This window comes from Pelecanus crispus, chromosome 5, assembly GCF_030463565.1.
Source record: "Pelecanus crispus isolate bPelCri1 chromosome 5, bPelCri1.pri, whole genome shotgun sequence".
Lineage (NCBI taxonomy): Eukaryota > Metazoa > Chordata > Aves > Pelecaniformes > Pelecanidae > Pelecanus > Pelecanus crispus.
The window spans coordinates 65,710,777-65,738,765 of record NC_134647.1 but is presented as its reverse complement, the minus strand read 5'-3'; the positions used below and the strand labels follow the sequence as shown (position 1 = coordinate 65,738,765).

General features: G+C 47.0%; 1 protein-coding gene across 1 annotated transcript in view; it reads right to left on the bottom strand.

Moving 5' to 3' along the window:
- Nucleotides 1–7,257: 7,257 nt before the first annotated feature.
- Nucleotides 7,258–27,989, bottom strand: part of PLPP3 (phospholipid phosphatase 3) — a 44,981-nt gene continuing 24,249 nt past the window's right edge. The window contains exons 2-6 of the mRNA XM_075710532.1: nucleotides 27,522–27,679; nucleotides 22,453–22,736; nucleotides 21,640–21,697; nucleotides 13,496–13,672; nucleotides 7,258–8,410 (exon numbers count right to left, since the gene is read on the bottom strand). Of these exons, the coding sequence (XP_075566647.1) occupies nucleotides 8,285–8,410; nucleotides 13,496–13,672; nucleotides 21,640–21,697; nucleotides 22,453–22,736; nucleotides 27,522–27,679 (803 nt within the window). The 3' untranslated portion in view covers nucleotides 7,258–8,284. The remainder of the gene's footprint in view (nucleotides 8,411–13,495; nucleotides 13,673–21,639; nucleotides 21,698–22,452; nucleotides 22,737–27,521; nucleotides 27,680–27,989) is intronic.

Genomic DNA, 27,989 nt, shown 5'->3' with positions numbered 1-27,989 from the left:
TGGTTCATTAGCTTAAGCACTAATCCGTGTTGCCTCGTACTTATTTGTATGGAGACCTGCTCTGCAAGAAAGCTACTTTCCATGCTCTGTCCTCTGAACAGTTAATCCACCTGCTCGGTGCCTAGCCTGGCCCACTTCCGCAGGGAACTGCTCCCTTCATTGCAAGATAAGACACGCATGGCTTAATGCCTCCAGTAAGCTTGCCTTCTTTATTCAAATCTTCCTGGAAGAGCTTAGAAAGGCAATTGCCTTCCTATTTTCAGTGCCAGTTCAGACAAGGAGCAGGCACACAGTTATTTGTCCTTAATAAATAAGACTGAAGCTGTAACCCTCTGCCTAGCATCCTTCCCCTTCCCCCTCCAGCCTATTAGCATATGGTGGGTGGAAAGTCTGCTGCAGCCTGTTGTTCAGTGCACATTCACTGGTGTCTGTGCAGTTATCCGTTATCAACCCAGTGTGCTGCTGTTTGCTTTCAGCAAGGTCAAATCTGCATTCGGCTTTGCTCTGGCTCTACTGGTACGTCAGCTGCAGTGCAAAAACTTAGCATAGGGGTAACTTCTAGTTCCTTTGTAGCTCCTTTGGAAAGCTGAAATGATTACTGATAGTTGTGCTGTGTGAATTTTAAGGTACAGTCCATGACAAAATCATCTTTCCAAGACTTCTTAACCCTCCAGTTTCACATCACCCCAAGGAGTGATCTCCAAACCTCTAAGACTTTTGCCATATGTACATTAGCTCATGGTGGCCCAGTTCACATGCCTAACAGCAGTCATACCTGATTTATACCAAATACAAAGTGAGTAAGAAGTGACTTACTCTCCAAGCTCAGAAATGCTGCCTACCTATCAGCGTTGCTTGAAGAAACACATCTGACACGTTGGCATGGAAGTCATTAACGTTCCTCTTGAAAAGAGGCCTCTTCTGCAGCTTTGGACAACCCCATGAGTGAGGGTTATCTGTTTTTCAGAAGTACCCTGAGGTCTAGATAAGGTGCTTGACTGAAGAAGGCATGAAGAAGGGCAAACGCTATCAAGCCCCTGTTCTCCCGGGGCCTGGAAGGCAGAGGGGTTAAGACCTGATAAAGAACCTCTCCTCTTGCAGAGTGTCAGATTAAATCTGACCTACAAGCAGAAGGTGCTCCTATCTAATTGCTTGTACAAAGAAAAATTGGTCCCCAGCTAGTCCCTTCCCTGCTGATTCTGTGTTAACTTGCAGCCTTACATTCTTGTAGCGGAAGAAAAAACCTGAGCAAAAAGTAAGCAAGCTTTAAATTTTATGAGCAAATCCCATGAAAAGTTAACCAGGGGATTCATCTATGGGAAAATGGCATGATTTAATAAGAGCAAGCTTTTTTTGATAATAAAAGCAAAGGGATATGGAGCATGGGAACACAGAATCAGTTAGAAATTAAAAACAAGGGAAGTATTAACAACACAATTTTAACAGTGAGGCCAATGAGCCAGTGGGACAGCTGGCCAAGGGATGTGGTAAATCTGATATAATTTGGCACCTTTACATCAAGCCTGGATGTCTTTCTAAAGAACATGGAGTACCTTAGTCATGGCCTACAAGGTTAAATGCAAGAGCTGCTGGATGATTTCTTAGTGAGGGATGGAGCGTCCTGCTGGCCTCAGCATTGATTTATTTGTTTACGGTCAGTGTTGGTGACTCTTAGAAATGGGAGAGTTGAAGGTGCCACGTCTAACTGGCCCAGGCTTGCACTGCATCCATTCAAGGGGATGCTTAGGCTGGATCTGCTGAAAAGAATTACCTCGCTTGAATGAAGCAGTGTTTTTTCACCTGCAATTGTCTCATCGTTTGCAAGCAAAACTTTCATAATTTTTTTCTAGTTTTTATTATTTTCCCATGGAAAGAAATACTTTGTAAAGGAAAAAATCAAAGCAGACCCCAATTTTTGTTTTTAAAAAAAGGTTCAATGGGCTTCCCCCCCCACCCCCCCCAAGCCTTGGTAGCTATTCTTCTTTTAATTTAAGCAAGGCTTGTATCAGTTGAAGTTATACTTGTGCTTACTTGACTTGAGGTAAACAGGACTAATCCTGCTTAAAACTGAGCTAAGAATATCTACACAGTTTAATAAAATGGATTAAAATTTTACCTCATGTTAAACATTAACAACTTTTCCTGTTCAGACAAGCCCTGGGAGGCTGGAGCAATGTTATTCATTTGCCTTCAACATCACTAAAATTTCTTTGAAAATAAGCAAATTATGCACTTGTGCAGAAGTCAGGTCCCTTTGAAATGATGGTGCTCAAGGGAGGTCTGTCTCCCTCCCTCCTTCAGATAAAAAGAGGGTTTCTTTTCTTTTTTAGATTTTATTTATTTTATTTTATCTTATTTTTTAGATTTTATCTTATTTCTGAGTTCCTTATTAAAACAGCACAGTTCTTCCTGTTCCGTTCATGATGTTTCTTCAGGGGAAAGATCAGCCCAGCACAAATTAAATGCTCCTTTATTTAATTTATATCTCAGGCTGACCTCAGCTAGCATATACTCACACCACACACCTGGAAATGGAGATGTCAAAGTGCAGCTGGAAAGCCAGGCTTTTCACACCAGTTGCTGTACAAACTAAGTGATGGCTTTGTTTCATTTCATTCATTTTTCAGGTGGGAAAGAGAAGTCACGTTGTTTCAAGTTTTGGTGTAATTTTAATCACTTCAAAGACATCAGGAGCAGGCTGAATGCCCCTCAATTCCCATTTCTCCCATCCGTAGATGTGTGTGTACATATATTTTGGTGTTTTGGTGGTTCTTTTTCTCAACTTTCTGCTGACACGTGGAAACACTAAAAGGTGTTTTTCTTAAATAATAACCCATTGTTCCTGCTGGTTATGAACCCTTAGCATAAAGTGAGATCAAACCCTGTAGAGTTCATGCCTTTAAACCCTGCAGATGCTGATGCCTTTGCCACCAGCAGTGAATTAGCTGGCAGCCTCACGCTTCACGTGTCCTGAAACACAGCACTGAGAGTCACCTGATGAGGGATTAAAAAAAACCAAGACGGTTATTTTCTGGGTTAAAGACAAAAATTAAATGCTACGCGAGGCTGCACCACTATATATTAAAAGCAGCGTTGCCTGCGAGCTACCGCCGCGGTGGCAGTTGGCGGCTCTCAAGCAGGGCAGGAACTCGCAGAACGAGACTTTCTAAGGAAACCGGGAGACTTTCCTGGTGACTTCGCACCCTTCTAGCTACAGATAGGACAGGGCGGGGATGCATCACAACCAGTCTGATCACTACTACCCAAACACATACATAGGTGTAGTCTGTGCCCTGAGGAAATTATAACTCAAGACAAGCTAACGCAGGCACTCCTGCACTGGCTGGTGCCAGTGGGGGTGGTGTGCAAAGGTGATAATTGAAAGTTGTTGGGTTTTGGGGTTTGTTTGTGTGGTTTGTTCCCCCCGCTGAGTCAACAGGAGGTTGTTTTCTACCTCCTGCTTCCTTCAGTGAAGGCGACAGCTTCTGTTCAACCTTGATGTTGGTAAGGCAAGCAGTTGGCCATCAGGGTTGTGCCAGGACCATCACCTAGCACCCAGGGAACAGGGGTAGGAAAGTCTGGAGGAGACAGACAGCAGCTCATGTCTGTGGGCAGGTATATGGACCATGTTTACAGAAGCCAGGAGGCAAGTGATTCACTTCATTCATAAAATCTGAACCTCTGATCTGGTCTTCAGCGGTAAAGATAAACACAAGGTAGGAATTGCTTGCCGTTTGGGAGGAGAATGGTGGATGAAGGCAGAGGGTGTGTCAAGAGACAGGGGAGATGTGGGGACAAATGCAGCCGATGTGGGGTGCTGGCTCCAGGGCAAGCTGCACCCCAGCCATGGACATGGACTTGACATCAGCCCTCTGGTGCTGAAGGACCTCAGCCCAAGATGTCCTCTGGCTCCACAGCTGAATGCTAGTTTTATCTTTACAAACAGCTGGATGAAAACTTCGGACACCCAAAACAAGGCAGGCTTGGAGCGTGAGAAAAACAGGTCTCTGCTTGTGAGATGAGTCTCCTCCCTCCCCCTCCCTTGATTGAGAACTTCATATCCAAAAATCATTGAGCAGAAGTACAACAGCTTCAGCCTCTGAAGGCTGCCAAGCATTCTTGCTGAGTGAAGCTGTTTAGGTACACGGAAACACGGCCGAACCTGGGGCTTGCGTAAACCTTTCTTACCCTGGAACAAAAGACCTGCTCCCATGGCAGTCAGGTGCACACACGAATCGCTGCCTGTGAAAACATGCTGAACCAGTCTCTGTGCAAAAAAAGACAGGTTTGACCAGAATGGCCCTTTGTGCAGAAAGGATCTGCCAGCCAGGCCCAAGCATCAAAGGCAGACGGCTGAGCAGGGTGCTCCACAGCCTCTGATTAGCATTGGCATGAGCAGAGCCCAGATTTTGCAGCACTAAAGGCCACAACCAGCATTCAGCCTCCAGCTCCAATGCATCTTGTTTGCATGAATGCATCTGAGTTTGTTCATCTGTCTCCCTCGCCAGGGTAGCTACAGAGAGCTGCAGCGTGCGGAGCAGCATGCAGACTGCCAGCCCCGAAGTCTCCTGGCTGTCCAGCATCCCTGCTGCTGTGCGTTTGCATGAAGGACCAAACATCGCAGCGGTGTGAAGTGCCAGCTCCAGCTGCACAGGCAGACACTGCTCAGGGACCACCCGCAGAAGCGGTTGCCTTGGGAATCCTAGGGCTCATATGGGTTTGGGTTTGTTTTGTTTCCATTTCACCCATTTCTCTTTCACTTCCTTCCTGCCCCACAGGAAGCGATGGTAAGAGATATGCCCCATCACCACACTCACAGCTTGCAGTACCTACACCTCTGCTCCTTCAGCTGGCCCACCAAATGCTTTCACTTCTTTACAGGGTTTCATTGAAATGCTCGTTTAATACCAGTGCTCATTCCTCATGTAGCACCTAAACATTTACTCTATGCATCGCCTTCTCCCATCCATGCCTTCAGCAATTATCACTCCCCTTTAATTATTTTCCAAGCAGTTGGCAGGAGTGAGCCCCAGCAAAGCTGCATCCCCATGGGCACAGGCTGCAGTGCAAAGCTGCCCTTATTCTCCCATCCCAAGGGCACGGATGGGACCACACAGCACAGGGGAGGCGGACGGGAAGCGGAGGAGGAAACAACAGCACTAAAACCATCGCTCAGCCAGAAATAGGACTTGGCGCTGCTTATGCTCAGCCCTGTGCTATAATGTTCAAGCCTGTTGCCTTCCACATCTTTATCCATGGCCTTTTCTCCCTCTCCCCCACCTGACCCACACATCCTGAGCAAGGTCCAGCCCCACAGCCACCGGCTCTGCCCTGGCCCTTATCGCCTCCTGTGCCGTTTCCCCTCTGACACTTCTCCAAGCCCTCCTCTTTCACCCAGACATCTGTATTCCTGTTTTCTTCCAAGTGTCTGGGGGTTAAGATGCAAGCGAACACTTTCTCAGCCCAGGGCTTCCTGCGCCCAAGCCAGCCCTGCACATGAAGGGGTCCACAGGGCAGAGCTCCTGCCAGGCACAGGCAGATGCAGCAGGGTTTCCTCCTCCCAGCCAGGTTACTTCGACCCAAGCAGCGTATTTTGGAGATAAACTGGGTCTGTCTTCACAGCCATTGCCCTGAAGCTAGTCTCGCCTCTACAACACATTCAACCCCCAAATGCTTTCAAATCACATGCGGCACCATGACAACTCCCTTTGCATTTAGGACAGGTGTGGGGTTTACAAAGTTTTTCCACGTGTAATAAAATATTACTACTAATTAGGATAATAATAGCAAGTGCTAGCTGAGTTCTGCTTGCTTAATTTCCACCTGCTATTTATTTGCAGTTTGATGTGGTATTTGCTTCCTGTCATGAATTCTTGCAAATTATTTCTGTGCCGCATTATCTTGCTGATGCGGTTCACCCAAGGAGTGGCCGAAACGCAGCTCTGACCATGTGTCACCGCCGAGAAGTTCCTTTTCTCCTGTAGGAGGAGGAAAAAAAAAAAAAAAAATCAAGGCTGCCTTGTAACTGTATGCTGTGCACATGTGTGTATGTGAGCACATGTTTTTGTGGGCTATTTTTTTCTTCTTTTCCCCTTCCACCCACATCTTTGCAACCCAGCGAGCTGCAAGTTTTTTGTTCAGCTGCAAAGTGTCTGTTTTTCATTGAAAAGGTGTTGGTGCAGAGCGTAGCTGTGAGCCGTCCTAGGCAGGGGCTGTCCAGGACACCTGGCAGTCAGGCTGTGGCTTTTCAGACTATTTTATTTCAGTAATATTTCTTTAAAGCTTATAATATTGCTAAAGAAAAAAGGATGCTTTCAATAAAAAAGGATTTGCTCTAAGACTGGGCATAGCCAAGAGCAGTTCAATGCAAACCCATGAGTGTCTCCATCACACCCTCCTCAGCCAGGAGCTGGTGGGACCTTCTCACACACCCATCGAAAGTGGCATTGCGTCCTTCTTCCCAAGAAGCCCTTGCATATCAGCAAATCCCAAAGGGTCACCCCCAATCGTCCCACTGGGCAAGGGCCCTATTTCTCTGGCAGGGGAAGGTCAACCCAAAGGCAGAACGCAACTCACACCGGGATGTTTAGTTGTGTTATGAGCTTTTATTTAAAAAGCACATTTATACAGCAATAATTTCGCAGATACAAACTTCAATTTTGTATTCTACAAAAGTCTTTGAATATTCTTCTCTTTACAAAATGGAACATTACAAAAATACAGACCATTTAATATGATTTTTTTTATACAAATGTCTCTAATTGCAGTTATTTTCATTAAAATATTACTACCACAGAACTACAATATTTTAGTCGACTATAAAAAAATTAATTCAATGCTTTTTTAAGCAGCAAAATGTAAATAACACAGGTCAGGACACAGTTTATAGTTATAGTGGATATATCTAAAATTGTTTCAGAAATATTTTACATAGTTAATTTTTAAGGTTTTATACATTATTTATATAATATTTATATATAAAAAAATCATAGCTTGCTATAGTTGAAATGATAGGACGGATTCTGTAAGAAGGACGTGCAAATGGCCGTTCTGCATGTTTTGCGGGAATCCCTTTGCAAACGCGTTCAGTGAAAGGGCTGCAAACCAAGAACCTGTGGTTTCCGGGAAAGGGGGGGCGGGGCGGGAATCACACTCCGTATGGGCACGACTTATTTACCACCGGTGTCACCGAGCGGAGCACAGGACCTGGTACCTGCCGTAGTGTGCACCGGGGTGCCCAAGGGAGAAGGAGGCGGGGGGGGAATGCACAAACCAACTGACACCCAGGCTGGGACGCGCCGCCCAGCAGCCCGTCCCAAAACTGCAGAATAAAAGTTTCCCCGGGACTCAGCCCCGAGGTCGTAGTGCGAACGCATCTTCGGCAGAGCCGCCGCTACCCACTTGCAAACCGCCAGCTCCTGCAGGCACACAGAAAATCTGCTGTGATTTTCTGGGGGGGATGGCTGGGAAGCAGAGGATGCTCTTTTCATGAAGGGCCATTTGTGGGTGCTGCATATGCCTGGGGACTCAGGCAGGACAAACCCTCGCCAGGGAGCGAGCGGGGAGGAAGAAATGTGGCTTCTCTGCGCGGAGGATGGAGTTATTCAGCCTCACTGCGCATCTCGGGACTGCTTGTTAAAGGTGTGTAGTGTGAACAGAGACCCTTCAGAGATCTTTGACTGGGCAAGCTTCTTCTAACCTACGTCACAGTATGGAATAGAGGAGGCAAAAATAAACTAGTATCAAAAAGAGAAAAAAGCAACTCTTACAAACCAATCCCAGATCTTGACTCAGTGCTGTTTCTCGTATATAGTGCTATACAATTTAGTAATGAGTTGTTTTGTTTTGTTTTTTTTTTTTCCCCTCGCAGGCACTGGAAATCTTCATAGTAAAAAAAACCTAAGATGGCCAGCTTTCCAAAAATCCCTTAGTGTTCATTAGGCTATGAACAATTTGGCGTTCACTACAACATGAACACTCAAACCAATTGCACATCCAGAACTCCGGCACCTCTCTTTGTTTGTTCGGCTTTTGTATTTTGTTTTTTTCTTTCTCATGGTCGCTTTTGACTTAGTTGACCACCACCCCTTTCCTCCAAATGTCGCAAGTTGTAAAGACCACAGAGTAAGACTTTACTGGTCGGGCAAGAAAAGTCTCTCCCTACATTCTACTGTCTGATGAGATTTGAGAGCAGCAGGTAGTTGCTGTCAGCAGTCATTTTTTGCAAAAAAAAAAAAAAAAAAAATTAAAATAAAATACAACACCCATCCGATTTCTCAAAGGTCTACACCATGTTGTGATGGTTATTCCGCTCAATGATGTCCACAGGTGAAAGGATCTCCTTCCGGATGGGTGGTGGAGGCAGGCAAGTCTTTGTCTTGGGCTTGAAGAGATCCGAGACGTAAAACACCTGTAGGAATAAGTGGAAAAGGCAAACTTAGCCACACTGGGTGATGCTTTGTTCAAAAATTCGGTTTACAGAATATATACATATCTAAGTTGCAAAAATAGCACTTTTTGTGCTATTGAATGCCTGCCCATAACACCAATAGCTGTGAAATCCCAAGCGCCTGCTACCACCTTTCTGTACAATACAGAAAAAGGCTCAGACCTCACAAAACACAGTGTAAAAACATTACAGAACAATTTCATTTCTCACTGCGTGACCACCAAAGGCAATATTCAAACCTCTGCTGAACGGGTTGAAAAGCCAGGAAACAGATACGTGGCCCACACTCCAATAAAATAACGACGGTCTCCAAAGGGCTGGCCTGACTCATGGTGAGTGGTTTTAGGGATGGAGTTGGCATGAAACAATTCATTCAGCCAGACATCAGGTAGGCAATTAAAAGTTTTCAAATCAAAGCCATATTAAAAGTTATCAGCAATGAGTCAACAGTGAGTGATGCTGTCCTCATGCCCCACCAAGGTACCGGTACAGAGCCAGGGTCTGGTCCTGAAACCAAAGCCTAAGGAGAGGAGGAACTATTCCTGACTACTTCTTCCTAAATATCTTGTGATGTAACCCCTCTCCCGGATGTGAAAAAGCCAGCACTTAGCAATTTCGGAAGGTAGCAACACAATAAGAAACAAAGTGCTGGGAGGAAACTTCCACATCCTCCCTTGGCAGCCGCTGCACAAAGCTTATCGGTCCTCCAGGATCAGGCCACTTTCTCCCTTGCCAAAACTCAGCCCCGCGCCAGAAGGGAAAAGAGTCAGACAGCGTGGATCCTCTGGACTGTGCAAAAAGTGGCGAGGACTCATCATTTTGTTAGCTGGCACCAAAGCCCCAAACTTCGGTCCTGCTGCCGACTGCCTGTGCCAGCCCAAATTTGCTGGCTCATCTCAGACATCCTTAAGCACTGGTAATTCAGACTGAGCTGTGGGTTTGCTGAGCCGAAGCCCCAGGAGGAGCAGCACGCAGTTGTAGGAATTAGCAGCACATCCGAGTTTTCTCCCACAGTGCTTGGATGCAACATTTAAGCAACAAGATAAATCAGGGGAAAAAAGTAAGTCCAAGGTGCTCAAAGGAATAATATTAGATTAGGATGTCCAGGCTGAGTAACACAGGGAGGGAGCAAAGGTTTTCCCCTCTGCATCTCCACATTTTCTAGCTACCCAGAGCCCTACACAGCAGGTCTAAGTCATCCTTGGAAACAACTTTTGCAAGTCCCTGTCAGCACGGACAGATAAGGAACTGAGCTGAACAGACAGTGAACCTGCTGTAAGTGGCAATTTACTCCTACAATTATAACTGGGGATGCAGGAAGCTGAGCTGTTGTTGCTTGGCTTTTATTGCTTCGTGGAAAAGCAGGGAAGGAGCTGACATATCAACCAGCTCTTTTTTCAGTGTATGTGTTGGTGTCTGGCTGCCTATGTGTAACAGAGCTCATGAAGTTGCTGACAGGGCATCCAAGTGGCAGCATTTGTGCCTTTGGTTAAATAACAGGATCCAGCTGAACCTGCCAATGATCACAAGCTAGAGTCTGGCCTCTTGCTGCAGCATCACAGTGTAAAAGCAGGTTGAACTGCTCTGGCAATGGTTTTCTTTTGGGTTATTAATAACTGTAAAACCCCCATTCGGCTGGCTGGTGCATTTCTGATGCCATCTTGCTCACTTGCCCACCTCAGAGAGCTGGATTCAGTCAAAAAGATGTCCAATTTCTGCACCAAGACAGCCATGACAAATCAGTTTATGGGAGGAGATTGCTGAGTGCAAGAAGCATATGGGGATTACACCAAGCCTGGTCCTTATTTTGGACAGGAATGAGGTATGGTGGAGTGTCATCCTGGGTATTTTAACTTTTACTGTGCTACTCACTGCTTTTCAGGGTTTAATTCAGAGAGCGGGTAAGAGGTTTCATTTCTCTTTAAACTGTATTTCACTTTAACATGGCTGGAGATTATATAAACACTTATAGGAATCATGAAACATGATCTTTGGGGGTTAAAACAGTGTGTTAAATCCTCCTAATGCTTGAACTGTTTAACACAAAAAAGGACTAATAAACGTGCAAAGTTTTTCACTTGGATTAGCTCCATTTCCTGTAGAAGGTGCTCTCCACCCATAAAGAAAACTTGATGGCAGAAGACTGAGCGCGTATTATACAAAGTAAGCCAATATCTTATCTTGCCACTAAACAATTCCTATTCCTTTTCATTATATTGAAGAAATCCTTAATCACATACAGAGAGATTAAAACAACTCATCTGAGCTAACCAGAACAACAGCAGGAGGAGCATGTCCTTCTGACACCTCCCCTTTTTGCGCTCTGTCAGATGAGACATAAACTACACAACACATAGCAGGCTGCCTACAACACACATAAAAACTACTTCCATTTAAGAAATCGTCATCATATTTCATCCTGGATCTGAGTCCGAATGTTTCATCAGCTGGAAGTGCTTGACATTAATGTCTTCTGCTTGTTATTTCAGGCACTAAAGGACAAACGTGTCTGCTGCAGCATAACCTGGATTTAAGCTCTGGCAGACCTCAAGAGATGAAACCCACAATTGGTTTCTACTGAAAATTACAGCCTGATAACTATGGTATTTTAATAGCCCTTGACTATCATCAGAGCAGACACTTGAAGGCTTTGCTGGGGGAAGGAGTGTCTGGGAGCACCCAGGGTGGGTTGGAGGCAATGAGCCTCCAGGTTCTTCCCTCTGCTTCAAAGCATCCCATGCATGAGAGCTGGATCCCAGAGACGGGCAAGGACCCCCAGGATATACCAGTAATTTTAGCAAAAAGCTGCTAAACTCTACATTTAACGCAAACTCCAGGAGGTCTCAGGGAGACTCTTCCCCTTGTCCCTTGCTGCCACCTCCCAAAAGGGAGGAAAGTCTGCTGACCCCTCCTGGGCAATGGCTAATGCCAGCAAAGGCAGGTTTGGGAGAACAAGAACATATTGCTGGTTCTTCGCAAGCTGATGAAACAGGACAAGGGTTGGGTTTAAATGCTGCCCAAGTCCTAAGCTGCTGCCTGAGATGTCCCCAGCCACCAACCCATGCCTGCAAAGGGTGTGGAGACAACTGCCCCCTCCACGAGCCAGCTGAGAAGAGCAGCGCAGGTTGCCCCGGGCTCGCAGGCAAACCCGAGCCTGCCTGTGAAACTCCAGGCAGCTGCTTCCTATGTCGGTTTACCTCGACACAGGAAAACGAGCCCAGCGCTGCTGCAGCCTCCCCTTCCCAGCACAGCTTCCAGCTGCCGGAGGGCCGGGAGGGGATGGCCAGCCCTGCTGCTCATCCCAGCCAGGAAGCATCCGGACACCCATCCCGAGCATCCGGAGAGCTATTGCCTTTCTGAAACTGCTGCTGGGATCCAGGAACAGATCACCTGGTCCCTACTCCCCCCTATATATTGCTGTTATCCCACCTCTCAAGCAGAAAGGCACAAAGAGAGGTAAATACCCCCTTGTAAAACCACCTGGCAACATGCACTTGGTATTTCAACAAACCCACGCAACACAAATTCGGGCACTTGGACTGAGACAAACTGCTTCATTGCTCCCCATGTAGCCCAGGGCCTTTTCTCCTCAGGGGTGCCAGCACTGCCATCGCAGTGTTACAGCTGACTGCTGGGATAGGAAAAGATTACCAGGATTTGGAGAAACACCCTGACAATACTGTAATGAAAGACACGGGACCCGTAACACTGTTGCTGTGAGCAGGCGTTACAGCAGCAGCACGCGTCTGTGCACACGCACACTTCTCCCGTTTCCCCCTCTGAATTTGCCAGCCCCACATGGGACATTGGCATTAGGCAACAGCAAAACCCAACAGCTACTGCTCAGAGAGTTAATAGTACTTCATCAAAACTTCCCAACAATGACATTTTTGTCTTGGCTTTGGAATATAATCAATGAGTGGAAAGTACATAAATAACCTATTTTCTCTCCTTGCAAAATATAACATGAGCAAACTTAATTCCTTGCCTCCAGGGCTGCTTTACTTTTAGATCAGTTAAAAAAAACAAAACAAAACAAAACCACAAGAAAGTGGTAAGCTGTTAAAATCTTGCTTTCAGGAGTTCATACAGAGACAGGAACAACCATAACCCCCAGCCCCTTTGTGTCTATGTGAGGCAGCCACCCAACCTGGTGCCCCCCACCCTGCCTACTTTAAACCTCTACATATGTCACTTCGAGTTAGAGGGCTGCGCAATCAGGTCATTCTTTCGAAAGCAAATTGCATGAGAACAAGCCCGGCAGCCAAAGACAAGCGGGCATGGCTTTTGTTTGCTGTTTTCTCACGAGCCCTTTTACTACATTAAAAACCCACTACCAAACAAGATACCCTACCTCCCCTTGCTGGGCAGACATCAGCTCCCACTCCCAGAGGATGGCTTTTGGCTGGACTGTGCATGGAAGAGCCATAATCCCAACCACCCCAGACTCCCTGCTTGGGTCTTGGCAGAAAGCCTTGCAAACGAGCCGGTGCTCGTTACCAAGAGCAGCTGGAGAAGCGAATGCTGCTGGCCAAGAGGGAAATACTCGCCCTTGTCTGAATGCCTTTTCAGTGCCCCAAGCTGCCTGGGCGACGGGGCCCTTTGCCCAGGAGCCCCCAGGAGCTCAAGGCTGATAGGGAAAAACCCTAAATGTTGCATTTTTTCCTGAATATGCAGTTTGTTTGGTGGGGGACAAGAGGAATTGCTTCACCCCTCCAGCACAGAAGTGGTGTTTGCTCACACAGAGGGCAAAGTGCTAGTGAGTGCACCCTCCTTTACCAGGTGCCCGTCAGAGCACCCATCATTGGGTTGGCAAGGTGCTCCACTCTTGAGCCGTGCTCCACTTGCAAATGAGGTTTATGGGCACTGTCACATGGGGATGACACTGGACCGAGCCCCAAGAGCACACTGCCTCATGCCACATCCCCAGCTGTAATGGGGAGTTACATGAGCTTGCAGCAGCCTGGGCTGGGGAAGTGCCCGCTATTCCCCCAGGACCCCCACCAGCATCCCCCTGCCGTTCCTTGCACGATTTGCCGTACTCACCACGCAGTAAGCCACCAGGGCTCCCTGTGCAAAGCCCGCCAGCACATCGGTGGGGTGATGCTTGTGGTCTGACACACGGGACAGGCCGGTGTAAAACGCCATCATGATGAGGGTGAACTGGAGGAGGGGACGGAGCAGGCGGGCTCCCCTCCATGTGAATCTGGCCTGCAGATAAAACTGTGGGGAAGAGAGGAAAACAAAATGGGTGTGTTAATTTGAGGGCAACAAAGGAAGCTGTGCCCAAAATGTGCGTGTGTGGTAGCAGCCGCTCTGTGGGGCTGGCTGTGGGGCACTTGCACTCCCATGGCTCAAGGAGGGGGGGAGTTGTCAAAGAAGAAGGATGCTCTTTACAAATGTGTGGCCTCCGTCATGCAGAGGGGAGCGGAGCTGGAGGGATTTTAACCCATAGAGGGAATGCAGGCAGAGGCAGATGAGTACAACCCTCCCTTGGTGAGCCAGGGTCAGGAGCCCACATCCCGGCTCATCCCCCAGCCCTGCTTCAGCCTCCAAGTCCATCAAGGTCACACAAAACATCCTGGAAATTGCTCCCCACCACTATTTAGTGCGTAACAGAAGCAAGGCCCCAAATTTGGGGCACACAGGACCCACAGCATCTCTCAGAGGAAAAACAGGAATCAACTCAGCTTGCCACACCCCCATAGCCAGCCTCAAGGATTTCCAGACACAGCCACAACCGCTGGTAATGTGGACACAAAATGCAATCCTCTAACGGTGCCATCATGTTTCCCAGCCCAAACCCTGGTGTTTGCATGGGCGTAAGCGAGCAGCCACCCTGTTGCATGGCATGGGAAGTCGCTCTTACCCAGCGAGGGAAAAGCAAGGTCCTGGCTCAACCTGAAAAGATGAAGCTGACATGACGTCAAACAGACGCTGTCCCCCGCTGTGGCTATCTTAGGCCCGTTTCCGTTTCAGCCGGCGGGCACGGCCGGTTCCTGTGGGAACCGGGAAGCTGGGCAGGAAGAGCGGACAGGAAAACGGCAACCCACTGCCCACAGATGAGCAGGGCTGGGCGCAGCGCGGGGAGGAAGGCTGCGGGAAGGGAGGGACGCCACAGCAACCTTCGGGCTTGGGGAGGAGAGAGGCATTTGATGGCTTGAAGAGTGTAAAAGTGCCTGGAAAATGCTGCTTGTCTCCTGCAGCTCGGACCCACTGCGCATGGGCTCAGCCACAGCAGGTACTTTCGGCCTTTACCAAAAGGAAGCGCTGGAAATCAGACCCAGCATGCTTCGTGGGACTCTGCAACATCAGAGGGCTGGAAAGGGGTTTAATAGCCATTTACGATCCCTTTTACACACCCAGAGCAGTTTACACTGCCTTGATATAAAAGGGAATGAAGCGCTTGCTTGGTTCCCTGAAACCACAAATAACTTAATGACACCATTTATCTATAAAAGCAGAATTAATTGGAAAGCTGATAAGGGAGAAGCATTATTTTGGCCAGTTTAGTATGTCTGGCTGTTGTATAAACATTATATCTACCCCTTTTTGGAAAGAACACATACTGGGTGTCTGTGGAAATGAAACATCATGTCATTTGAATGGAGCAGATGCTCCAAATTATCCAAATTGTTAGCTAATTAACATGGAAGAGAGCAGTACCAAAACAGCTCAGCGCTGGCTAATACACATTACGATTCTGGGGAATGTATCTGCAAACCAGCCCAAGTCTGGGAATGGAGCCACGTGACCACGGCACACACCCCACACCATGCAAACTTGTGCACACAATGCTACGGGACAAGTTACAGCTCTCTAGATCCCCACAGCAAACCCACACTGATGTAGCCCAGCGAATGGACCACTGGGCTGGTTCTCTAGTTTGTGATGATAATTTCTGTGCTCGGGAGAAAGATGAGTCAACAATCAATGCATGAAAATTAGGAGGCATGTTCTGCCCAGAAAGATCTAAAAATTAACAGAAAACCCCACCACCAATGAGGAGGTGCTTTCCCTCCAGCTAAAATGCAGCCACCACTGAGCTGGAAAGCTGGAGCTGTAAAACAGCACAACCCCATCCTGCACAGTCATTTGCAGTGATTTAACAGCAGGCACTTCATCCTGCAAGCAAGTATCTATGTGGTTCATTAGCAGGGAACTGCATTTTTAGTTTGCAATGCTTAGGCTGGCTGAATTTTCATTGCCATGGTATTTGTGCACCCAGTGATCTGCCACTGAGAATAAACTGTGCAGGCAGGATATGCCTGGGAAGTATTCAGGGAAGGTGGTGATAGAGAGAGCTGGGGGTCCTGATATCTTTAAATACAACTTCTCAGTGCAGAGACAATGTCCCTTGAAAAAACAGCATTTGCGCAGAGTAGCATTTTTAAAGCACACAAAAGAGATAAAAATATACTTCTGTTGCGATGGTTTAGGCTCAGGATTATTTTCATGTTCAAGAGTCTCAGCTCAGCCCAGGTGACAGTGCAAAACTCAGGTTCCAGTACGTTATTGCAGAGCAAAATTAGCTCCAACTATTATATCTTATAAACTATCACTCTTAGTTCTACAAGACTTGAAACCTAACATCTTACTTTAGTCTTGAGGCTCTGTCATGTCAAACCCCTTAAGAAAGAAATTTGCTGCTGGATAATCTGACATTTGTCCCTTTTGTACAGCCTTGACATCCCCTCAAACCATTCCATCCCACAAGCTTGGACTAAATAGGTCATCTATAGGTGAGGAAGTAAAGTATCAATTAAAAATTAGGAATAAAAAGCTAACCCTGAGTTTGAACATACAATAAAGCAGATACTTTTGAGGCCGAAGCGATTAAAAAATAAATGTTTGTATACTGACTCGCTCCTTCCAAAGCACAGCTCTGAACTGTGTGCCTAATCTACACACTTCAGTCCTGGAAAAGGTGTGCAAAGGCAGCGTGGCACCATACGGGGTGTGCTGGGTGCCACCCAAGTCCCCAGCACCCAACTCACACCCATATCTGCATATCCTGGAGGAGTAAAACCCACCCGAATAGATGCATCTCAGACACCGCAATATCAGTGTGAGGATCTCAGCTGAGCTCCTTTTACTGCCGCAATAAAAGTCTTGGAAAAATTGCTCTTTAGTTCCCCATTCATAAAGAAAAAAAAGGAAAAAAGAGAATAATAGCACTTTTCACATTCCACAGGCATATGATGAGCATGCAGTACACAGAAAACTGTGCTCAAACACCAGGGTGCTGAGGATCCCCTTAGTACTTTAGAGGTGAGCCTCGGGGTGCTCCAAGTTTTGCCTCTGCCCTCAGTATGAAAGAAAAACCTACTTAATAAGAGAAGGTCAAAAAGCAAAAGGGGGGTTGTGGGCTGAAAGGATCAGAATTTTCCTGTTGCTATTTCCTATCCTATTTCCTAGTGCTATTACTAATAAATGGGAAGTCCCTGGCAATTCATCTGAAAACCTGCTTTTAAAGGTTTTTTTGAAACCTGGGAGCAAATCTGAAGTGCTGCCTGCTAAGAACCACCACATTTGGATGGAGGAGTAAGACCACAACCAGGGTTATTTCTGCCACAGGCCATCACAGGGCAGCGCAAGTCAGGAGGAGCACCAAAAGGACCAAGTGTGGATGAAATGAAATGGGATCACACAGAGCGGTAGTTATTTGGAGCTCCCATCCACTGTCTCCTGGCAGAGGCCAAGTTACCACAAAGCAGATGGTTTGAAGGACATCACATCACTCTTCTGCCAGGGGACTTCCACACTGCTGGTGGGGACAGCCCACGGCCATGGGGGGGACAGCCCATGCAACCCCTGAGCAAACCCATCAAGAAGGAGCTGGCAGGGGACACGGGCTAAAAGCATCACCTCCAGCCTGCCGGGGCTTGGCTTTCTGCCACCCAGAAATCCTGTCCTGTTCACACTCTCCTCACTGCAAGGCTGAACTCCATCAACCATGTCCCTTAGTCACGGCTAAGGTTTCCTTCTGGGAAATGGCTGGTCTTGTTTCTGACTGTCTGACCTGAAGTTACCTCCATTTCCAGCCCCATCCACAAACAGAGTGGTTATTGGGCCAAAACCCCTCGAACCCAAACTCACCCCAGCCTAACACACTGCCCTGGCTGGGCAAAGCCAGCTGGAGGAAGGGGAACTGCAGAACCTGGCTTTTAGCACCAAGATGGCCAGGGGACAAAGACAGGAGAAGGGCAAAGACCTCCCAGCACCAAAGGGATGCATTGTTTGCCTCTTCCCTGCCTTTTCTTGGTGTACAGCATCCTCCTCTGTCGCTGGGAATATCCCCATCAGTTCAGCAATGCAGTTCACAGCCTCTGATGTAATTTCAGTTTATTCACTTAAGTCACTGCTAAACTTGACTCCAAGTCCACAACCACCACGGAGTTTCCTTCGCACAGGCACGTCATTGCTCAGCAGCATAAGGGCACCAGGACCTTCTCCACCCTTCAGCAAGAAACCCCAGTGCAAAGCTTCACACTCACCCGGATACACAAAACCAGCAACACCTCTAGTTTTTCATATGAGTAGAACACACTAAAACCCATTTTGATCTGAAGTCTTCAACCTCATCCACCAACACACACTAAATATGCAAGCTGCCCTGGTTTCACTCCCCTTTTAACCAGAATCAGCCAACATTGCTGAGGGGTATTAATTTAGCTTTTCTGGTATTAATTTAGTTTTTCTGCATCCTCTATGTGGTTTCAGGCAACTTTGTGCCGTAAAATAAAAATAATCAGCATTATGGTCTCACGTGCTTCAGGAGAGTGGAAAGCCTCATCGGTCTCTGCAAAGACTCCCCATATCCAGTGAAACAAAACCGAGAGGTGTGGGTCAGGTCCAGAGGGCTGTGTGGAATAAGCTGTTACATACCCCCTCTTTCCTCAGCCTGCTGTGAATATGTGTTACAGGCTCGCTCACCCAAGGAGTAACAAAGCAAGGAAAATTAAGACAAAGAGGATTATCTAAGTGTAATTTCCCCTTTTAAATTTTTTATACAAAGGCCTGATGTTAATTGGGTATTCTTGGTGACAAGAAGGCTGCAAAAAGCTTAACCCTGAAGTCTCAGCGTTTAGAACTAAATCCCAGGAGATTTTACTATGTTGCAAGCACCTTTCCCTGGGACTTTTCCCCCAGAGTCCTCCAGGGCTTGAAATCTATCCACGTTTTCCTACAGGGAGCGCAGGGCCAGACTGCTTCTCCCTGATGGATACTGCAGGGCGCTGTTGCTGTGCCGGTTGACAGGAAAGCGGTGGTCACCAATCCACCAGCCACCAAACACCTGTGCAAATCCAGCCCCACAGTGCAGGCAAAGCCCCATGGGACACATGGGAATCTGGGTATCTTTTAATAGACTGACTAAACATTTCTGGCACCCATCTCCATCAGGCGAGGCAAACTTGAAAACATTATAATTCAGAATGGGCTCTAAGAGTGAAGCCAGGGAATGACAGGAAAGACGGGAAGTGACTTATCCTTGAAATATGAAGTATTGTTCAATAGGGAATGCACTCAGGACGTGGCTGATCAGCCAAACCTCTACAGCACTCGCTCTGTCACACAAATACTCACACTCTGTAAAGCTTCACAGCAAATTCTTGGTACCCAAAGCACTGGCAGCAACCTGCTGTGGCACAGCCCTCGCTTCCCAGGAGCCGGAGAACAACAGTTTTGTTTCGATTGAGATGACTCCCTGACTAAATCCATCAAACCTACCTCCTGCAGGCACTAGCATGGTAGATGCCACGTTTCTAACTAGGCTTCCAAAAACCCACTCAATCACTGAGCTGGGCAAGACAGTGGGGTTTATTTTGCATTAAATAAAATCCCTCTGCGTTATTATACCCTCTTTTTTTATTTTTTATTTTAATTATTCTGGGGTATTACCAGCCTCTTCAACATGACAGATTTTCTTTCTCCCTTTTCCTATGAGATTTCTTGTTCAGGCTCTGGCAGTGACCAGGGAACCAGAGTGATGGAGAGCAGAGTGCTGCGAGACAAGTTAGAATGGCAGAATCATTTAGGTTGGAAAGACCCTTAAGATCATAATTTCCTCACCTCTGATATGCACCGTGTCACACTGTCTTGTCTCAAGTTGCCTTTTTCTCCCTCCACTTCATGACTGAACACTTGGTGTAATTTTTCCCCTGACTTTTTAAGGCGTAAGGCAACTGAACAGCTGGTCAGGTGGAGCCTGCTACCAACCTTATCCCAGTTTTGGAGATTGGGCATCAAAACCCCTCCATGGAGAGGGTTAAGTCGAGCAGCCTGTTGTCCCAGATCAGGCAGAGAGAAGGGCAGGGGCTGCTGGTAGCCCAAGTGCTCCCATATGGGGACAGGGAAGGGCAGCAAAGAGAGATCAGAGACAGCTTTCTGCTCTAAAGCGTTATGCAGGAGCTAAACACCACTTTTGAAGCCTGCTGCAAAGTTAAAAAGAAAATCAGGCAGCAGGCATTGGTGCAAAGCAGTTTTGGGGTCTCCAGTGCACCTCCTGCCACTGGCCCCCTCAGACACCGGCGTTTCTGCTGTGCTGCCACAGGCCATTTCATTTCTCGCTTGCTCTGTAACCGCTGACTTTTCAGAAAACATGGAAAAAACCTGGCAAAGCAACATGGTCTGCATGGCACCCTGCGGAAACAGGGTCAAGCCCTGGTGACTTTGAGCAGCCGCTGCTGAAGTGAGCAGGGTGGAAACGTGGGGAGGGGGTGAGCGCTTGCCCAGCTGGGCACAGCCCCCCAGGTTTGTCCCCTACCCTGAAGGATGCTGCAGGGCACGATCCTGTGCAAGAGGTAAAGCATCGGACTTGGCTTCCAAAAAGGCCTGGGAGCAGCATCTCCTGAAAAAACACCTGGAAGGACAACCCAAATCTTGCTGAGTATTTGGAGAGAAACCACCAACAACTTAATAGGAAGTGTCAGTCCTCTCTGTTTCCAGATGCCAGGCTTGAAAGCATCTCGGGGCTGACTTATCTGACTGCCTGCAGATCTCCTTGGAAATAAATAAATGCTGGCTCAAGTGATGGTTTCCAAACTCATCTCAGAAAGCTTTGCAATGGCAGCAACCGAGGGCTGAACCTCCTGCAAAGCATCGCTGGGGTGGCTCTGCATTGTAACGTGGCTGGGAGGAAACGGCCAAAATGTTTACTGAAGAAATTCAAAAGTTTTCCAAGAAAAAAAAAAAGGGGGAAAACGAGGAAACAATTTAATACGCTGCCCCAACAGCATGGAAGCTGAGTAATTAAAATACAGAAATTGCTCACAGGGAGAGGGGATCCAGGGCTGAAAAGGCAGGAGGGAGCCAGTAGTCACTTATCTTTTCAGAAAGTAAAGTAAAGGGATGGGGGGAAGCACTGCTCATAGATAAAAGCTCATGTTTAATGTTTTTATCAGTGCCATGCTATTTCTTTGCTTGCTAGTCTGAGCAACTGGGGGCAGGGGGGATGGACACAAATCTTGAAAGGAATCCAAAACATTTTTCCTGATTTTTTTTTAAAAACAAGTAATTAAAAAAACCCCACAACCAACACCAAACACAAATCACTATCCAGATCCTCCCAAAGTACTGCATGCGGGTCCAGCCCCTTGGGGGGTGAGGGCAGCGTGCCTCCTGCAGCCCCAGCAGGAAGCACCTTGGCAGCCGCCCCGGCCCCAGCCCCGGTGCAGGAAGGGTAGAGCCATTTCTCACTGACAAAGAAAAACAAGTCCCAGCCCTCCGCTCCGGATCCAGGCGGGTAAAGGCTGCTCCACCTGCTCCGCTGGCACATTTGGGAACCAGCCTTCACCCCCTGACAGAGCTGCAACAGCATATCTTTTCTCTCCATTGATGCAACTTTTTAGCTCGCCCCAAACTCTCCCCAGTGGAAACCACAACATGGGGTGAACAAAATTGCACAGGTCATCTACAGATTTAGTAGGATTCAGATTTAATTCAAGCCCTGGCTACATCCCAAAGCTGCACAGCTCAGCTATCACCCCAGGAGTCTCCATCCCAAATAACACGACAGGGGCAGAGAGTGGATCTTTCCACCAACAACTTGTTCGGGCCCTTTTTTTCAACTGACCCTCTATATCCGACGCTCATTGTGCCGTTAGTGCCACCGAACATGGGCAAGTGCCTTGGGAAAGGGGGACAGGGGATAAATCAGCTCTATCTCAAGCAGGGCTGAGTTTACTTACCACCAAATACAGCATGGTGTAGAGGGAGAAGGATGCATGCCCAGAGAAGAAGGATTTCCTGCAAAACAAAGCCAGTGCTAAGAACCAGCTACTATAGTCTTTGGTATTATAATTTTACATGTGATATAGTGACTTGCCTGCTGCTACCAAGAGAGTGCCAAAACAGAGGGACCCACAACCCCCAGTCTTTCGAGTTATAAAACCCCCATTATCCGTCCCGCTTGCTCATGAGGCAGAAAGTGAACGGATGGACAGGATGCTCGCATTGTTTGTCCCTTCCTGGTCTACTCGTGGGACAGCAGTTATTTCCAGGATAGCCCGATAACTCATCGTCTCGCCTCAAATAACCAGGAAACCATAAAGAAATAAGCGAGCAACTTCTCTGGTCACTTAATTGCAGCATGTGAAACACGCCCCTGGAAACACCAAAACTGAGCATCTGATGGATTTGACAGAGAGCTCTGGCAGCCCTGCCTGCGTGGAGCCTCCTTGGAGGAGAAGCCCTCTGCTCTGCCACATGGGGCAGCTCGAGCTGCTCACCATGAGCTCAGCTCTTACGGTGAATTCCCACATTGAGCAACTGTTCGGGGAAACAATAGCGTAGGAGTAAAGGCAAAGGAAAAGAAATATTACTCAGCCGAGTCCTGCGACTCCCAAGGGAAACTGCCCATCGCTGGCAGACAGAGTTACAGCCTTTGCAGAAAAAGCAGCGTTTGAATTATCTATTGCTGGCAGAGAAACCCTAAGACATATTTAGTGTGAAACACCGTTTGGGTGGCAGCAAGCCATCACTTTGATGCCACGGGCTCTCACCTGGCTTCCTGGACCTTGCTGTCGCTTCCCCTGCAGGTGTAGTTTTGGATGTAAACTCCCTTAGCGCAGTTGATGGTGGAGAAATCCAAGTCGCAAACTTCCAGGAAATGTGGCCGCAAGCGCCCGACGGACACTTTGGCAATGTCTGTGAAGGACTGGCTGATGGCGCAGCCAAAAACGAAGCAGCCCACCTGCTTGTAGAGTGCTGCCACATAGGGGTTCTGGATAAAGGAGCGCGACTTCTCCTTCAGGTAGTGGATGCGGTAGAGCTCTCCCGTTATAATCTGTGGGGAAAACGCAACAGAGAGATTAGAGAGCAGGAAAGATGCTGTGTAAAACTGGCCACAGGTGGCAAGTGCAGGGCCAAGACAGCTCTTTGTGCCCCGAGCTTCTCAAACCACAAATCTGCTTCCACAGCAAGGAAGAAGAGCCCAGTGTCTCGCCATCCTCCTCCTCTTCCCTATCAAGAAGAGACTGCACTGCTCAAAATGTTGTTTATGGAAGAACTCAATAAACAAGAGGAAAGGAAAAATGCTAGATTTTGGGTTAGCACATTGACATATCTTTACAGAAGTGAAATAGTACCCCAGATCTATACCAGCATAGTGGGGAAAAAAAAAAAATTTAACATAAATGAGATAAAGACTTAGTATGTGTTTGGGAAGGAGGGACCAGATCCACTACCCTCTTATCAAACTGATTTTGGAGGAAAACAAATGAACAACCTGCTTATCTTCCTCTCTGAAAACCATGAACATGACAGGGGAAGATTCAGAAAGCCCAAAACTTTTCAGATTCTGGCCCAAAATTTGCCGCCACCAGACCAAATTCCAGGTGCTCAAAGCCTCCATAAACACCAGCTATTTCTGGGCATTTCAAGGGGTCTTGCCATTGTGTGGCAGCAAATTATGTATTTCTTGCGACAGGGGTGCTGGTGTTGGACAGTATCACCATAAATCACAGTCAGGGAGCAGAGGACCTGAATTCTTATAATCCCGACTCTTAAAAGACGGGTTAATGAAAATCAGGCTGTGAAATTAAGTCCAAATGTCTCACCTCTCCCAAAGAGGCAAAGGCTTAAATTGTTCGCCGTCATGTTACGCACCTAGTTTTTGTGCTCCAGATTTACAGCTTTAGGATTTTATTCATTACTTTAAGTGTTTTTATACCTGAGTAATAAATTGAGGCAGGTTTTTTTTCGGCCGCCCCCTCGTCCCTGCCCCTCTCTAGTCACAAGGACTGTGATATGTAAAATTAACTGTCAGGAAAAATGCCTTCATGTTAATCCCTTTCTGGAGCAGCCAGCAATATTCCTCCCGGCATGGCAGGCTGCCAGCGGCATGCAGGAGACAAGGCTCCCCTGCCTACCTTTTTTAAAAGCTTGGCACAACCTTTGGAAACTAATAAACTGGAAAAGTATTGGCAATTAGACTAAGAAGAGATGAAGCTGTATCATTGTTTGAACTCACTCATACTGTGGCCTGAAAAAAACTAAGGTTGACCTAAGGCAGCTGAAATTGCAGCTGAGCAGGCTTTATCAAAGAGAGATGCAACTATAATAATTAAAAATAAAGGCCAAGCTAGAGCGCTCTGCTACCATGCACAGAAATACTTCGGGTGGCTGCACCATCATTTGGGGTTTACATGTCACCGCTGAGATTTACCCTTGGAAATCTGGTCATGACCAAGAGTTGTGTAGGGAGCTGCAGCTAACTGGCTCCAGCATTGTTTTAATCCTCTCGGACTCCAAAGGTCATGGTTTATCTCCATTTTGGACCACCTTCCAGCACAAACTGGCAGCCAGGAAATCTACTGGCATGAGAACCACAGAGGAAGGTTGGAGCATCTCCTGCTCCTCTGGCAAGAGGCAACTCCAGGGTGTCCTGGATGGACACGGATGCTCCTGCATGAGGGCACAGCCACCGCCTGCAGCCTCCTGAAAGCCTAAATTCGCAAGAAGGGGAGCCACAAGGCTCAAAAATTATGGCTTTTGTAGAGGGGAGATGAGCTGAATTAAGGACGACATCTGATACTGGTGGATGTACCCTTATTCCGAACTCACAAACAGATTCACGTAAACCCAAGGCTCCTGGCCTAGGAAAGGCATGTGACCAACAAAAGTCTGGGGATTAATATTTTTCTCTCACTGTTGGTGGTCTGGGTAATTGCACACATGTAGCAGATTGTAAATTGGAGACTTCATTCCCTCACTAACACGCTGCTGGGCAGCCATGAACCCTCCCTGCTTAGTTAAAGCCATGGCTCAACCTTAATGAGAAGCTAAAAATTGGGTAAACTTTTTTTTTTGGCAATGCCGTCCCAGATAAAGCAGGATGGTGAAAGACTAATGCAGCACACGTGCGTGAACTGAAAGGACATCCTGGAAAAAAAAAAAAGTCTTAAAGATATTAAGCTCTTAATGCCTTGCACTTCTAGCGAGCCAGCCGCATGGGACATATGCCATGCCTATGTGATGGGCACAGCTCCCAGGGGACTGTCACACACATTTAGGAAAGATGGTCACTAGAGAGAAGCTAATATCAAACTTTTCCATCTGTGAATGCCTTTTGCAGACATTTGGTTCTCATGCCCATTTTATCATTATCATAAGGTATCACCAGCAATCCAATTAGCCTGTAATTACTTCTCGAGCTTTTCTAATCACTTATGTCTCTGGTGTGTCATTCTCTGTGTCTAATCCCAATGAAGTGTATCACCTTCAACTGTAAAACAATCAGCTAGTCTGGCTGTGTAACTTAGATCATCTAGGAAATTAATTTTCTTAGGTGTTTTTCACAGGCTTTCAAGACCTGTCAGGTGCAGGCACATGGGGTGGCTCAGCAGCAGTACCCATACGAGGCTCAGGAAGAGGAAAATGTCACCTTCCCCTGGCCATCCTGGGGACCATCAACAGGCTTCTGCGCCCCAGATGATCTAAGTAACTATCTTCCAGCAGGAAGAGCAGTCAGGGGAGATGTGAGAGTGCACAGCCCAGGGCCACGAGCCTCTCCAGGGTCATCTGCACAGAAATTTGCCAAAAGTCAGTAAATATATAGGTATTAAAACCAAATGCATATCCCCTCACACCCTGATCGAAGCAAAGGTCTTCGCCTCTGCTCTTTACTTAATGTGCACTCCGGGTGTCCACAAGCCATTTAAAACATGACCTGGACCTTTTACCCTGGGCTAGACTGCCCATGACGCCACATAAAGCAAAGGCGTGAAATTTTGGCTGTGCCATCCAAAACGCTAGCTCCCTGGAAGTCCTCATAACCGCTGTCCTGCCTTGTGAAGACAAATGTTGTGAGCAAAAGGAGCGGAGTCAGTGCTTTGTGGATTTGGAAGGAATTCCTATTATGCTACAGTAATTCTGGTATCTGGGTTACATCTGAAAAAAGAGGTCAGGCTGACTTGAATTTTCCATGCACGCTGCCATAGCAAAGAAATCTGTTGCTTCAATTCCTCGTTAGCCATTTGTATCACTCAACAGCAAATAATAAGGTAAATTCAAAAGTTCGGTTAAGTTACATTTGTTGTGGGCACAGCGAAACCAGGGCAGAAACATCTAACTCTTTGGGGACTTTCTTTCTCTTTTAATTGACCTGCTATTTCGTGGTAGAAAGTTGATGGATCACATAGGCAGCTGATTATGTTTCCAGTTTCTGTTCCAACTCCTGTACTTGCCACCGCCTCATTACTGATCAGAAGCACACTCCGCATGGAGCCAGCGTGCCGATAGCTCAGGCAGTAATGTGAAAATGAGAGGCTTTTTCATTTTGTTTTTATGGCTTTTCCACACTCGGGGGTAATTCACCTGCAGGGTAAAATTCTGCCGTGTTTATAGAATTGGGGGTCTGGCACCTTTTGGGCTTGTTTTGAGGAGGGAGGGCGCATCGTGACAAACCAGTTTTGGGGACCTACTTTGCTAAGTGAGTATATGTAGTCAGAAAACAATGGAGAGATCAGGAAATGATGGAGATATTCACGGCATGAAGCAGCAAGGCTGAGGATGGGGTATTACCAAAGCAGGCACCATGCCATGCTAAAATACTTATTGCCTGTGACATTGCTCCTACAAGGAAAGATGAAAGCTAGGAGGGGAACAAGTGCTCCTGATGTCTCCATCTTCATCCCTCCCCAGCTGAAGGACCAAGAAGAAGGCAGCACCTCTGGGAAAGCACCTGAGCTCTGCTGGCAGCAGGTGAGAAGGAAAACGTAGGTGCTTTTCATAGGGGAATTTCATCTTCAGCTGGAAGTGTTTAACCAACAACCAGGAGACAGCTCTTGCCTTCTGCCCCAGCACCAGACACGTGCTGGCATAAGCAGGCTCAGGTCCATGGGCTGAATTCAGCTTTTTGGCTGATAAATAAATCTCTCACTGTGCAATCGTTTCCTAGCACAGCTCCAGGAAACCTGGCAGGAAAAGAGAAACGAGGAGACATTGGGAAGGTGGTGCATTAACTACTTTTTACAGTCAGGAATCTGGGAATATGCTCCCCGTGGAAGGTTTTAATTGTCTTTTTAATATGGCTGTAATATACAATCTCTTAAAAATCTAATACTAACCTGTGAAACTTTTCGAGGAGGCACTGGTTAGCTGAAACGATGTATCCTTTCTTTTTTTTTTTTTTTTTTTTTTTTTTTTTTTTTAAAACCTTATAAAATAGGCAAATACCAAGAGTTATTTGAATAGGGACAAACCATGCCAAGTCCTTACTGACACTCAAGTCTTTTTACTTCTACTCTGAACTCATACCAGAGGGTGAAAAAGCTCTTGTGGAGCTCACAGACTTGCCCAAACAGCTTTGGGCCTGTTTACGGGCTTCAAGAGTAATCTTGTTCCTCCCATTACAAGCTTTCATTTGCAAATGTTTACTGCTCTACCCTCATGTGGAAGTCAAATAATTGCAGAGGACATGTGCACCTCAGTAGATAGTATGGACACACCAGCAGGATGGTGTTAAACCCCCAACACCAATGGGGCATTGGTGCCATCAGCTAAAGAGGTGACAAAAAGCCATCAAGGATGCCCAAGGGACAGGAGAGGAGGTTTTGGAGGTGGTACTTACAGCAAGGATGGCAATGAGGATGCCCGCAGCACACAGCACTGCATCATTGATTGTCTCCATCGTCTTCAGCGGGTACCTGATGCTGTCGTCATCACAGTAGAAGCCCCGCTGGTAGGGCTGGATTGTGCTTGTTTCAATGATGAGGAAGGGCAACCCCGCTAGAAAGAAGGGGAGAAAATAACCAAACCCATCAACAATACAGGCAAACACAAGCAGCTCACAAAAAAAAAAAAAAAAAAAAAGACCCAACTAGAAAACCCCTTGCAAACCATGCAGCACCATTCCTGATGCTTTTCTTTTCATATTGCTATCTTTCCAAAGCGAATAGCATTGGGATTTGTTTTTCCAAGTTGCTTTTGTGGGGAAAAAGCATCTCTTCTGTTATGGTTATCAGATGTCTGCACTGCCTGGTTTCAGTTAAGCCTTGTGCATTGCAAGTATTAACTTACAGGACCAGACCCCTAAGCA